The sequence below is a fragment of the Streptopelia decaocto genome (genome assembly GCF_964273445.1).
Source record: "Streptopelia decaocto genome assembly, chromosome: 12".
NCBI classification, from domain to species: Eukaryota; Metazoa; Chordata; class Aves; order Columbiformes; family Columbidae; genus Streptopelia; species Streptopelia decaocto.
Genome location: NC_138667.1, coordinates 16615720 through 16630026, shown reverse-complemented (window position 1 = coordinate 16630026; position 14307 = coordinate 16615720). Strand labels below are relative to the sequence as shown.

General features: G+C 41.1%; 1 protein-coding gene across 14 annotated transcripts in view; it reads left to right on the top strand.

Annotated features, from left to right (window-relative positions):
- LOC309445339 (ankyrin repeat and KH domain-containing protein 1-like) overlaps positions 1–14307 on the top strand; it is a 115185-nt gene that overhangs the window by 13699 nt on the left and 87179 nt on the right. For 9 of the 14 annotated variants that reach the window (XM_082064009.1, XM_082064001.1, XM_082064000.1 and 6 more), the window contains exons 2-3: positions 1628–1781; positions 8119–8142. In XM_082064009.1, the coding sequence (XP_081920135.1) occupies positions 1628–1781; positions 8119–8142 (178 nt within the window). The remainder of the gene's footprint in view (positions 1–1627; positions 1782–8118; positions 8143–14307) is intronic. The other 5 variants (XM_082064004.1, XM_082064003.1, XM_082064012.1 and 2 more) reach the window with 1 other exon arrangement.

Here is a 14307-nt window from a genome sequence, read left to right as displayed (position 1 = left end):
GTGGATTACTGAATCTTACTGCTGAGAAATGTGTTGCTTCGAGTTGTAAATAACTCTTCTTTGCTTGTAGTAAAAATGCGTATCACACATTTGGGTCACTAATTTTCTGCTTGTCTAATGTTCAACTCTTTCTCACAGTAACAGTTCTCTTCTTTTAGGATCATTGTCTGGGCTAACCTAGAAATCTTGCTTCTTTGAGCCTGCTGTCTTAGCTTTCATAAGTTTGCCCAAGTCATGCATGTCCACTGAGATGTGGAACTCATGTTCCGTGTTCCTAAAAGCCACTCCTTCTCCCCCGATGCCCACTGTATTCATATGTTAACACTGCATTTCACTGGGCACCCACGGATTGGCTTGACCACTGGAGGATAATGTTGCAGGAGATTTACATATCAAAAAGGGGAAAAAAATAGCGCAAGTTGCTCTTGAATTGCAGTACTCTATGTAGCTCTCAGCATTAACATTCTTCACACAATGGGGCACTTAATGAGTTTGCAGATGGCCTGATTTGATTATTTTCAAGTATAAACCATGTTTCTTAAGGTGTTGTGGGGTGTTGTGTGATAGGGCTGAATATGATGGTAGTTTACTGCTGGCATAAGAAAGACGGGGAAGTAATAGGGGGGAAAGCAGAGAAAGGAAGATGAGTTTGGGGCATGGTGTGGGAAAGGGCGGCAATGACTGTATGGTGAGCATGTCTCATTTCTGCCGCGTATTTAAGGCACCGATAAGTGTTGAACAGGTAACGTCTAATTATGAAAGTGTTTTTATCTTAAAATATCACTCAACATAGAGGAAACTGTGTCTGAACTTGGGATGGATTCTGAAACATAGTTGTGCTCTCGTTACTGTATGAGTCAGGTATCCTCCTTGTTTACTCTGGCAAGCTGTCCTAAAATTACAGTGTGTTCTGTTGAGTAATTCCATGAGCTTGTATTTGGACGTTGTGTGGGCAACTGGTGGGACGGCATTATTGATGCTCGGTTCAAATACCTGCTTGCTTAATTGTTCTACGTATCTGTTCTTGTGTAGAAGACATAAATGACTGGGTAATACTAAGTGCAAGCTTGGAAACAGAATTTTTAATTGTGCATTTTAGTCAACAATTGTGTTTCTACTCAAAACAAACAAAATCCTTGTCCTACATTAGTTGAAATTACTTCAAAAATAGAACTGAAAGGTATCTTGAGAAATCATTCAGTCCCTCACTGGTGCCCATCTAGGTTCATTTATACTGAAGTCATTACTGACAGCTTTTTGAATAACAAGGTAGACAGACTTGTGATGACAAAGATGCTGCAGCCTCTTGTGACAGTCTGCTTTGGTGGTTCACTTTCCAAACGTGTAACATTTTTTAATATGTGATCCGAGTTGCCCTTGCTATAGTTTAAGGTCCTGTTAATTGTAACTTTTACAGTAAACTGTGTTTCGTGTAGAATTTATTTGTTATTTCAACTACCTTTTCAGCGAGTTGACCAGATGATTTTTACAATTTTGCCCTATCATCTGTACAGTTAAAACATGATTATGATAGCAAGGTTACATTATTTTCTATTTTTTTCTAGTATTTTAGATTAAGTAAAAAACATCCAAAATGTTAAAATTATTTTTCTAACTTGGCTAACAGGTTGAATCATTTATTTTGGACCAAGAGGATCTTGATAACCCAGTACTTAAAACCACGTCGGAGTTATTCTTATCGAGTGCTGCAGAAGGTGCGGATTTGAGAACTGTGGATCCAGAAACACAAGCAAGACTAGAAGCCTTACTGGAGGCAGCAGGTACTTTCTTTGTATAGTTCGTTTGGGTTTTTTTATTGAACATAACTTGCACACGCATCTGGCAACCTATAAATTTTGAGCCTAGTGAAGTATTCACAAGTCTGAAAGTTTACCATGATGATGGTATGTGGAAACGTGGAACATGGAAAACAAGTTCATGATTCTTACAGGTGTTAAGGGTGGCTTGGTCCATTCTTTCTGTACATACAGGGTTAGAAAAGTCAACTTGAATTAAATGGTATTTCATTGGCCAGATGAGATTTCATGTGTTGTCCCTCTGGTAACTAAAGGGGAGAGAATGGAAAGAAGTAAACTTGCTAAAATGACATTCTCTTCTGCTGCTTGGGTCAATATATAATTATTAATTCATTACTCCAGAAATTTGCAGGTGAAATACTGAATTCTCTGGTTTGACTTTCAGAAAAGTATTTTTCTATTCTATAATTCTGAGATATGACAGTTGGAAAATACACTTTTAATGTTCATGTTTTGGAACCAGACTGGATGAAAATAGTGCCACTGCATTTGTTACTTCTATAGTGAAAGCTTCACTAGTTTAAGTCTTTCTAAGGTTTGTGACTCAGGTATTGTAATGGGTTTTAATTGTCAGTTTCAAAATTCCAAGGACAAAGATGTAAAAACCCTGCTTTAAAACAGATCCTGTTGGGTCATTGTGGATGCATACTCAGACTAGTGAGATTGTGCTGAAATGGGAGTTTTCAGACTTTAGCTTTGAACACACTTAAAAGCTAGATAAAATAGCATTTATTTGTAGGTGGTTAGATGTGAAGCTGTGTATAGTCTTAAAGGAGACATTCATTCTGAGGAAGCAAAGGGGCAAGGGCTCCCTTTGCATTTTGATTTTGAAAAAACTCACCTTACAACAGAGCATACTTTTGTCAGGAGAGTGTTGCAGCAGCCTGATTAAAGGTGATCCCCTAAAATTATTCTAAACCTGATACAACTCTTGAGGACCAAACTTTGCTATGTGGCGAAGATAGACTGTTTCTGGGACGCTCCAGACACTAAGAGAATTTGAATAATCTGATCCCTTTTTAAGCATTTTTTAAAAGGAAAATCAGTGGCAGTTTGTTTCATGTACCTGGTCACTGACTAAACCTATTGCTGCCTTTACAAATTGTCAATTGAGATGTCCGATGGCTATAGCGTTAAGAGGGCAGGCAATCTCACAGTGCTTACAAAATGATTTCACGGTGTTTAACAAATCTAGGACGTACCATTGCTTGTGGTAATGCATGTGAGAATGCTTTCTTTAGATTTCTAAGCAGTAGTCGTCCACTTGTCCCCAGAATTAGATGGTTTCTTTTTAATCTGAGGTTTCCATGCTTTGATTCCCTGAGTGCTTGGAGAAGGGATGTAGAAAATGGGCAGAACAAAAGGAATCTGGAAAGAAGAGCAAATCAAAAAGAAGAGTACTTTTGTTTGGGGTCGCCATCACCCTCTCCAAAAAGACTGGACAAAATAAATGCCTCTTGGTGGATGTGTGAGATCGAAAGACTGAAAACACTTGAGAAAGTCCTCCAGTTAAGCAGTACTGGTCTTTCCCACTACAAATTTGAACACTAAAAATATCATTAGACTAACCTAAAGGAGGCACTGAGAATCTGGTAGTTTATTAATAAAAGCCATAATTTGAAAGTGATCGAAAAAGAAACTAGTGTTTCTGGGAGATGTTCTAAAATCTTCACTGGATTTCTCTGGCTGGTTTGGCTGAAAATCCCCTTTCTAACTGTGAGCTTCTAGGTTTCCATCATGGCAACAAACAAAGCAGCCTAGTGTTGGGACTCTGTATGTTTTGCAGTTTGGCAAAAGCAAGTGATTTCTCCTGTTATTTACATTTTAGAACCCGGCATTAAGCTTAGCTTGCAAATTTAGGTGGCAGAACTATTCCTCAAACTCTTCACTGGGTAAAGAACTGGCTGGAGGGCCAGGCCCAAAGAGTTGTGGTGAGCAGAGTCTCATCCAGTTTGTTCCCCAGGGCTCAGTACTGGGGCCAGTTCTGTTTAATCTCTTTATCAATGATCTGGATGAGGGGATCGAGTGCACCCTCAGTAAGTTTGCAGATGACACCAAGCTGGGTGGGAGTGTTGATGGGCTGGAGGGTGGGATGGCCACACAGAGGGATCTGGACCAGCTGGATTGATGGGCTGAGGCCAATTGTCTGAGCTTCAACAAGGCCAAGTGCTGGGTCCTGCAGTTGGTTCACAACAACCCCATGAACGCAACAGACTTGGGGAAAAGCAGCTGAAAAGTGCCTGGTGGAAAAGGACCTGGGGGTGTTGGTGACAGCGGCTGAACATGAGCCAGCGTGTGCCCAGGTGGCCAGGGTGGCCACCAGCATCCTGGCTTGTATCAGGAATAATGTGGCCAGCAGGACCAGGGCAGTGATTGTCCTCCTGTCCTGGGCACTGCTGAGGCCAAAACTCCAATACTGTGTTCAGTTTTGGGCCCCTCACGCCAAGAAAGGCCTTGAGGAGCTGGAGCAAGTTGAGAGAAGGGAACGGAGCTGGTGAGGGGCTGGAGCACAAGTGTGATGGGAGCGGCTGAGGGACCTGGGGGGTTCAGCTGGAGAACAGGAGCTGAGGGGAGACCTTCTGATCTCTGAACTGCCTGAAAGGAGCTTGGAGCCAGGGGGGGTCGGGCTCTGCTCCCCAGGAACAAGCGCCAGGAGCAGAGGAAACGGCCTCAAGTTGCGCCAGGGGAGGTTGAGGTTGGATGTGGGGAACAATTTCTTCCCCAAAGGGCTGTGGGGCATTGGAACAGGCTGCCCAGGGCAGTGCTGGAGTCACCATCCCTGGAGGTGTTTAAAAGACATATAGATGAATTTCTTAGGGACGTGGTTTAGTGCTGGAGTTAGGTTATGGTTGGACTCAATCATCTTAAGGGTCTCTTCCAACCTTTAGTCACGGCTTTGTCTTATGTGGTTTCCAGGGTAGCTTGGCCTTTGCTGTGGTGAGCCGTTCTCCTGTGAGAGACTTGATCCTAACTTACAACCCAGTGGAAAATCAATCTTATGTTTAGTGTCTCAGATGTCTTACGGTTTCTCACGTGCAAGGTTTGTGGTTGTGTCACTAGGATCTTAATGAGTACGACTTGCAAAACTGGTTTTGCTGATTCTTTATGAATCTTTTAAAGCTCAGATCTCACATTGACATACTGCTTATTAATTCTGGAAGGGAGGTTCTAGCAACTGCAGCCAGATGGGATGTTCCTCAAATTACTTATGCAGAAGTAGTTTTCAACCATTGCACTCTTCAGAATTTGTGGGAGATTTGTTTTTAAGTAGCTGTCTTGATTGGAGAACCAGTTAGGCCTGCATATGCAAGTGTAGAGGCCAGAGGTTAGTTGAACTGTTTAAAATACCTCTGTACTTTATATTGACCCATTTTAAGACTACTGGATATTTTTTCACAGTTCAGCTTGTTTATTCTGTTTTCAAGAAGACTTAAAATCTTTTGTGGTTTTGTATGCTGAGGGTGACAGCCTTAAGCAGAATTTCTAGCAAAAGGGTTGTGCCTCACGCCCCTGAAACGAAGCAGCAAGTGTACACGTTGTGAACATATACATGTGTACACAAACAACAGTTCAATTCCTCCTGTTTACTAGGTTCTCTGAAAACCTTGCTGATTTGCTTTAGTTTGGACAAGCATACTTCCTTCTGTACTCTGTTTAAGCAAAGCACAGCCACTTTGTTGATGAAAAACTATCTTTAAACAACTGTCAGTGATTGTATTTCACAAAAAAACTAGTTTTACATTCTGAAGACAGAGCGACTTCACTATTCTATGACCATCATAAGTGTGAGTTGTTTTCATCCTCAGAAACTGAAGATAAACTAAAACAATTGAATCCTGTTCTTTGGAAGTTAACCTTAAAAACCCAAGTCTTTTGTATACGTTCCCTCAGTTTCACTCTTTGTAGCAAGGAAGAGAATTGTAGGTAAAATAACCTATGGAAAGAGAACCATACTGTTTGGAGATACTTATGGTTTTCAGACTGTGCTTAAACAGATTCTCAGTATTCTGACAGTGGATTCATGTTCTGCACTGGAAACATTCAGCTCTACTGTTAATTAGGATGCTGTTGATTTCTTAAAATAATATTCCAGTTCTGAAAAATCATGGGTTTTTTGTGGACCTTCAATTAGGTTGCCTATTAAATTTTCTTTTTAGGGGCAGTAGTTGGCCAGTGGAGGATGAGAGCTCTTTGCTGTGTGAATGAATGGCTATAGTGTTCAGAGCTCTTCTTCTTGGCAGGTTCCTCTGTGGGTCCCTCAGCACATGTTCTTTAAAGGGCAAACTTGCCTCCAAAGAATTGGGGAAAGTTTGACAGGTTAAAGCTGTTTCATTTTTTTGGTCCCACCTTTTGTAGGCATTAGGAAGGGAAAATGTAATGCGGTCCTCTTTCTGGAGTACTGATTGTTTCTTCAAGAGGACAGAAAAAAGTGTTGGTTGAAGCAACCAGTCAAAAATTCCAGATGTACATTTGGTGTATTCTGCACCCAAAAGATGGAATTCCACAGAAAGGTGAAGAATGTCAAAATATTGATTCTTGCAATTAAAATATCCTATTTGTAGTGTTTCAGCATGACTTTGTTGAGTTTTTTACGAAGTGACATAGAACATTACTGATTACCTGTATCCTTACCAGCAGATCTTTTGAGCATGTTCCTTCTCAACCTGCACTTGGCCAATACAACATCAAAAACTAGATGCAGAAGAAAGTGGTAAAGAAACCCTTTGTCTAGCATTGGAGCACTTGGTCTTCCTGTTGAGTATCTACACAGGGAGGAGTTTTGTTAGGAATGAGTTCTTCAGAAGTCCTGCTATTGTTTATAAGAGGTTTGTGAGGAAAATCGGGGTGTTTTGGAGAGGAACCGTGTTCAGCCAAAGCTTTGCTCAGTGAAACAGATGCGAGTAGTCTGTCCTTATATTCAAACAGGGGACAGAGCTATATACATCCTTTACTTTTTCTGTTGAAATACAGGATTAAAGGTGACTAGAGACCCTCTCATGGATGGTTTGGTGTATTTGAGACTTGGGGGGATTAAATGCAGTGTAAATTGTGAGAAAGAAATGTAGTTTTAAGAAGTGTCTGTTAATCTTGAGTGAATTTCAGCAGTTGGTTCAGGCATGAGGACGTGATGCTGCTCTCTGGAAAGCTGGTAGGATGAAGTGGGGAGGGAATGGGTCGTGTATTCTGGGGCTGTGGAAGCCAAAAAGTGCATGTAATCACCTACTTAGTGGAAATACAGAACACAGGTCAAAATACAAATGGGCCCAGATAAAATCTGCCTGCTTTAGGATAAACTGAGAGGATAGAGTGAGATTCAGCAACTTTGGGTGATGTGACCAAACCCATTCATTATTCACTAACAGCAAGGTTGTTGTTCGGGTTTCTGTGTGTGTGGTTTTTGTTGTCGTTGCTGGGGTGGGGTTTGTTTGTTTGTTTTAGTTAAGATAAAGTAAATTATGTTTGTTTCCCCCAACATGAGGCGGCTTGCGTGTGCCGAGATAGACCTGTGATCCAGCACTCCGGGGGTTCTAAAAGAACAGTACAAAAAATGCACGGCTTGCTTTAGCCTACATTGGAGAGACGCCTTGGATGGTGTCAGAGACGGGCTAGATCAATTCTTTGATCATGTTGTCTATAATTGATAAGATTCATGTGTGAACCTGGTGTTGCTTTTCTTAGGGCTGATGGGTAACTTACCTGTGGTTTAAATGGAGGTAGGCATCTAATCCATTAGAAACTTACCCTCTGAAGGGTTATCCAAGCTCTGCTTCAATCTGGAGAAATTGAGGGCTGCGAAAAATGGACGGTTCATGTTTGTCAATTTACTGGCTGCATCTCTGTGCTCGTGGAATATAACGTACGTTTCTATATCTGTATGTATGTTCTTGAATAAAAAAGAAGATAAGTATGAGGGAGGATTGCTGGAATTTGAGCCAAGGTGGAACTTTATTGTAAAAATGTAGCAATATCAAATTTGAAGTGTGTTTAGTTGCCATCAACATGGCAAAAGCCTTACCTTAGTCCGACTATTTTGCCTGATTATTTTTTTTATACCAAGAAAGGCTTTTCACTCTAATTTGATCTGAAATACTTGGTGTTATATGGATGCAGTATACAGATCAAACAAGAGAAAGAGTTTTCATTCAGAAGTTCAAACAGGCTTCATTTTGGGTGTTCCTTTAGAGATCAAAGCTGTAGTGCTACTAAAATTGCCACTGTGTTGTTAACTGGAAAACTTTTGCCTTTTGAGATACTGGCACATTACAGTGACTTGCTCCTTTTCTTTCTTCACCGTCTAAAGATTCAGAGTGGGAAGAAATATATGGTATGTGAAACATACACGTGTTGTGCTTTTGAGTAAGTTGGATAAACTGTCTGAATTTTGTGCATGTAATTGAGTTATTAATATTCTATTTCTCTGAGGTTTTGCATGATTTCAATATACTTTTCTAATCTAGTAGGCTTTTAGATGAGAACAAATCAAGTCTAATCCTGCTCTTATTCAAATTAACTTCCATTCTTTGAAAGTGCATTAAATGTACCAGCTTCATATTTTTTGGCTTTCTTTCAGTTGGATTTCGCTGTGAAGAACAGTTCCATTGTCATAACACTTAAATTGATGCTTTTAGGTATCAGACAGCTAAGTTATCTTACCAGATTTGAACTTTAGTGCTTTTGGAATACTTTAGCAAATAAGATAGTTCTGAGATTTTAACTTTTCCTCTGCAGGGATGGTGAGTGGGAAGAGATGAGTTTTAATTGGTGAAGTATTAAAATTGGCCAGGGTACTCCTCAAGCTCTTGTCTCCATATTTATATGTATCTATATATATATATCTGTCTGTATAGAACTCAGAGGTCATTGTTAATCAGCCAGTGCTTTATGACCATACCGTAAACAACTTGTGCAATTCTCCTTTTAACACAGTTTTTTTTCAAAGTCCTGCATATATATTTTTTCAAATGTACTTCACCTTTCTATTTGCATTCTGCCATCTTTTATTTTTCACGCGAGTTGAATTCTTCTGCAAGATAAAATCCCCTTTGCTCTCCTGTTCCAATCTGAGGATATTCCTGCTTAAAATCTATTTTCCATTCGGATTGTTTTCAGCACTTCTTGTTATGTTAGTGCTTGGAGTAGCCTCAGCCAAAGAAGGAAAGCAGGGAGGGTTTCAACAGGAGAAAGGCAGCGATGCTTTATTGCCAGTGTGACATAACGCCTGAATAGAGATGGAATTTCACCTGTACCAAGAGGAGAGCCTGTTCTTGTGGGTTTGATTTGAGTTTTTTTGTTGTTTTTTTACCACATCCCTCAAAGGCTTTGCGGTGGGTGCAGAAACTTGTGCTGCTTTGTGCTGTCCTGGGGGCTGGGAGCCAGGTTGGGGACAAGGGCTCTTGGTTGGTGACAGTACCTTGAAGGAAGTTTCTGGTTTGGTTGTCTTGAGATTTGTGCTAGAGTTGGTAAATCAGGATCTTGCATGGTAATACTGCAGGAAAGCTGGTTATGTGGGTCTGTGATGTTAATCAGTTACAGAAAAAATAATAGAACACTAGCTCAAACCACAGGTCACCCAAAACTAGTATCTGGTAAATATTGCTGTTGACCCCAGTGTCTTACCACAGAATGTCTCTTATTTGAGCGTGGTACAGTATTTTTTCTGTGTTCTTTTCTTTTATACTTGTGCATGCTTTATCTAAATAGATGGCTACTGGTATGATGCTGGCTTTGTGATGCTTGTGTAAGAGGAGAGCATAGATGTTAACCTTGTGAAACTCCTGTGTAACCTCATCTGGGTGTTCTGCTCTGGCGGGGGGATTGCACTGGATGAGCATTCGAGGTCCTTTCCAATCCCTGACATTCTGTATTTCGTGTGATTCTGTGAAATGAAGCACTTACTATACGAGCTGATCCAAAGGTAACTCTTCTTCCCTAAGCACATCGGCAGAGTGGAGGAGGAGCGAGGAGGTAGGGTAGCCTGTGTCTCTTGCTTGTGTCTCCTGCAAGAAGTCTCTATTAGTAGTTCATTTAAAAAACTCAGTTACACAGACTTAAGTTTTAAGCTTGCATTTTTTTGTATTGTTTTCTGCATTTGTCAGTCATGTAGTTTCCTTAGCACATGCTAAAAGCAGAGTTTAGAAGTGTTTAGAGCAGCGTGCATCAGGTGAATACTTGATGATCTGACCTGAATCTCCTTGCTCAGAGTTCCCTTTTTGGATGTTCTGTAACTTAATGGCAAAGTGTGGTGGCAGTACCCAGTGCCAGCCACTGAGCTCCATACTGGACAGGCTGGTAGGTCAGGTTGGTAATCTGAACGTGTCCACCCCTTTCGGGGCCTGACTGGAGGTATTAACTGGGAGAGTTAACGTAATTATACTGGGAGCAGGGCTCTTGCTACCTGTTTATGTAAGGGCTGTTGAAAGCGTCTGGTTTGCATGGCGTGCTGAGCATCGCTGCACACGTGAGAGGAATTAACTGAGCTCTTGTTGGCAGACCTGCAACACATTGTTCTTGTATCAGCTTTATGGTGCTCTTAGGGTTTGTTTGGTCTTGAGTGTCAGAAACAACAGATTATACTGAGTCATGAATACTTTATATGGTGTAACAGGTAAATCTGTTGCTTTTCTCAGTTAATAGCTTGCTTTTGATAAAATATTACTATTGTGTCCTTAAGAAGTAATTACAATAAACATGTTTCTAGGAAAATAAATGATAATATAATATATGCATAGTGTAAAGGATCCAATTCTGCTTATTTCTGGGAATTCAAGCTAGTTTTCACCACATTAAAGAAAAAATTATGTAAAATATACTGCCACTCATCTTTGATTCTACTTATGGAAGCAAGTAGCTTTTTTTTTTGCAATGGGGCACCTTCATTGCCTGTTATAATTTATTTTCTGCCCTTTTAAATATGTTATTTTGAAAGCTAAGAAATCTGAAGGAACTTAAGTTTGAAAGAACTTAAATATCGTAATGTACTACAGCTTGTTTTAAATAATTTTGCACAAAATGGAGTTCATATTCTTTGTGAATTTGATGTATTAAAATACTTGAGGATTCAACATATACTGGGAAACTTTTTTAAAAAATAAATGATTGTATTACATAAATTTATCCTCATATCCATCAAGAAAATACTTGCTGTGGGAACAAAAGGCACAGTGCAGTTCTGTAATTAATTTTCCCCTGTGTAACAAAGCATTATCTCTAAACCAGCAATTACTAACTTGTCATTTAGCCGTCACCTTTTTCTCAAATTCTCCACAGCTTCTTAAAACCCTTTCAAAACTAGGCCCGAAAGCTCGGTAGATGTAGTTTTCTCTCCTCTCCCTTCTCCCCAGGCAGATCCAGCTGTGCTCGTGCTGTTCCGGACGGGTGGCTTTGAGAACTGGTTAGACAGTGTCTGCGATGCCGGGAGCTCCGCACACTGAGCCACCGCAGCATGAGAACAGGATCAGTCCTCAGTGTTCCGTGCTGAAATGCGAAACTTGGGGGCCAAAGGGGCATCGAGCTGCTTTGGAAGAGCTTCGCCAAGGAAGAGAGTTGTCGCAGTAAAGCAGTTGGTGTTTTTTCAAGTGGAGTTGCTTTGGCTGCTTGTTTTATGCATCAGTCCAGTGTTCCCTTTTTCATTGCAGCCATCCCCAGAACCAGCTTGCAGACTGTTTAGGGCTATGAGGTTGGTAAAGGGTTTGGAGTGAAGCTGTATGAGTAGCGGCTGAAGTCCCTGGGTTTGTTCAGCTGGAGCAGAGCAGACTGAGGGCAGAGCTCGTGGGGCTGCAGGTTCCTCAGCAGGAGCAGGAGGGGCAGGGCTGAGCTCTTCTCTGTGACAGTGACAGAACCAGGGAATGGCAGAAGATGTGCCAGGGGAGGGTCAGTTGGACATGAGGAAAAGGTTCTTCACCCAGAGGTGCTGGACACTGAACAGGCTCCCCAGGGAGGTGTCACGGCCCCATCCTGACAGTGTTCAAGAAGAGACTGGACAACGTCCTCATGGTGTGACCTGTGGGGTGTCCTGTGCAGGAACAGGAGTTGGACTCCATGATCCTTGTGGGTCCCTTCCAACTCAGGACATTTGATGATTCTATGATTCTACTGTTAGCTTCCTTAGTTCTCTTTTTGTTTCGGTTAAATCACATGAAATCTTTCTCTGCTCGTATGTTTAGACTTCAATCTACTCTTGTTCTCCTCTGGAGCTTCTCTGTGACCTCTGTACTTTGTAGCTTCTTACCCCAGATTAAGCATATTACTCAAGTTGAGCTCTATTGATGCACGGAGAGGAGTGGTGTTATTTCATCTGTCCTGCAAGCTTTGCTTTTGTTTATACATCTCAGTTTGTTGTCTGCCTTTTGCAGCAGAAATGTTGGTTTTCAAGTTGAATTTGACTTCAAATCTACCAATACTTTTCTGAAGAACTGTTACCTGAACAAATTCTGTGTTTGTGCAGCTGATTATTCCTGTGTGCATAAATGTATACATCTCTCTCTCTAGATATATCTATATTTACTGACACTCCGGTTTGGATATGTCCTTCAAAAAAACTTCTTGAATCTGGATTGTTATAAAGTCTACAATTCTGTCTTTCCTTTCAAAGAATTACGTAGCTTTGGAGTAACAGAGTAAGGCCACAGTGAGCAAGAATATTCTAAGCAACCTGGCCAATAACCAACCAAAGTTCACTTTGCCTTGTATTGCCAAAACCAAGCAAGCAGCATGTTTAGAAGTCTCCAGAGGGAAAGGAGCATGTAGGAAGATCTAATAATGTAAAGCGGAGCAGCTTGCAGTGTGGCTGTGCTTTTTGGTTGTTAGCCTTCTCTTACCATGGGCACACCCCGTGGCTGATCTTCAGAGACTGTAGAAACAGAATAAGAGGTAGAACAACTTCATGCAGGTAAGAGCAAAGATGTTTTTTAGTAACATCTTAACTGGACTCACTTTTCCATAGTTGTTATTTGAAGCGACTCTATCCAGAAGCTGTCCGTTGGATTAGTACTTGTTAGGATTTCTCTCTGCATTGTGTGCTGAAGAAGCTCAGTACAGCTTGTGCTCTGTGGTGCTACGTGTTGGATTTTGTGACCTCCGAGGGGCTAAAACTCCATCTGACAAAGCGGAGCTTCAGAGGCGTGGACTGATGTGAAAGAGCATCTCCTGTTGCACGTGCATCCTCTTCCCTTTTTGTTTTTGAACTTTAGGAGAGTGCCCCAAAGAATAAAAAAGATGTGATGGTAAGAATCTCCTGGACCGTTCTTGTAGAGGGGTGTTTTTTCTAATGTGTAACAGTAGATGGGTGTGCTCTTTATTCAAGTTGTGTTGTGGTAAAATAAAATCACCTTCTTTCCGAAGACTGTAGCATCCTGATTTTTCATTGTTTTGTACTCCGCAATCTACTCTGGCATTCCCAGAGATCTTATTTTCAGGATACACAGCATGTATGCAATGACAGTACACAGAAACGCTGTGGATCTTAGGCAGAGGAGAGATTTTATGACTAGTTTCTCAAATGTTCAGTTGGAAACATGGATTTACACTAGTCCGTGCTATATACCATTACAGTAGTGATTTCTATTTTGAAGCAGCCGCGTGCTTGGTCAGCCTCTGAAAATACTTCAGTATTTTTGACTTGCTTTGCTGTACATAATTGGCATAAACTTGCGTCTAAAAGTCCGTGTGCTTCTGTGTTAAGTTGGTGACATTACTGGCCCTCAAACTTTACTCTTAGTTCTTTGCTTGAAAATGCAGAAGTATTTTCGATTTTTTTTTTTTCCCATTTTGTGACTCAGGAAGGCACTTGCAGCCCTTTTGGACTCAGTTTCCCACTGAATGCTAGAAATTTGGAGAAAAGAGTTCAAGCATGCTGTTTGCCTATAAATAGCACTCAAAGGTTATTTCAGTTTTCTTCCTGCATCCCTGTTGTGCGCGGGGGTCATATCCTGGTGTTAGTCTCCATAGGGGTATGATGCATCTCCTCCATGATTCTCGGCTTACTCAAAAAGCAGAAAGTAATTCTGCTCTTTTCTCCTTCTACCACCCAATAGGAAAACATGTCTGTGAAATAATGTATCTTCAAAGGTCAGAACCCCTACAGTAGATAAGACTTTAAATATTTCACTCAGAATGCTAAAAGTCAAGACGAGGAATTCTGTGCGTCTTCTTCAGCAGGAAGAGTTGTTTTTTCTTTTCTGCTCTTGCCGTTTCTCGGGGATGTGGGAGGTTTTTCTTTGCTCTCTACCCTCCCACAATGGATGGCACCATTTCCATGTTTCCATGTTCCTCATTTCCACGTTTCAGCAGCAGGCTCAGCTCTGGGGGGTGTATCTGTCACATTCCTGGAGATAAGCAATTCACAGAATCCCAGAATGTCAGGGATTGGAATGGACCTGGAAAGCTCATCCAGTGCAATCCCCCCATGGAGCAGGAACACCCAGATGAGGTTACACAGGAAGGCGTCCAGGAATTGTCAGACTTGAAATGAGGAAATACTACTTTTTATCTG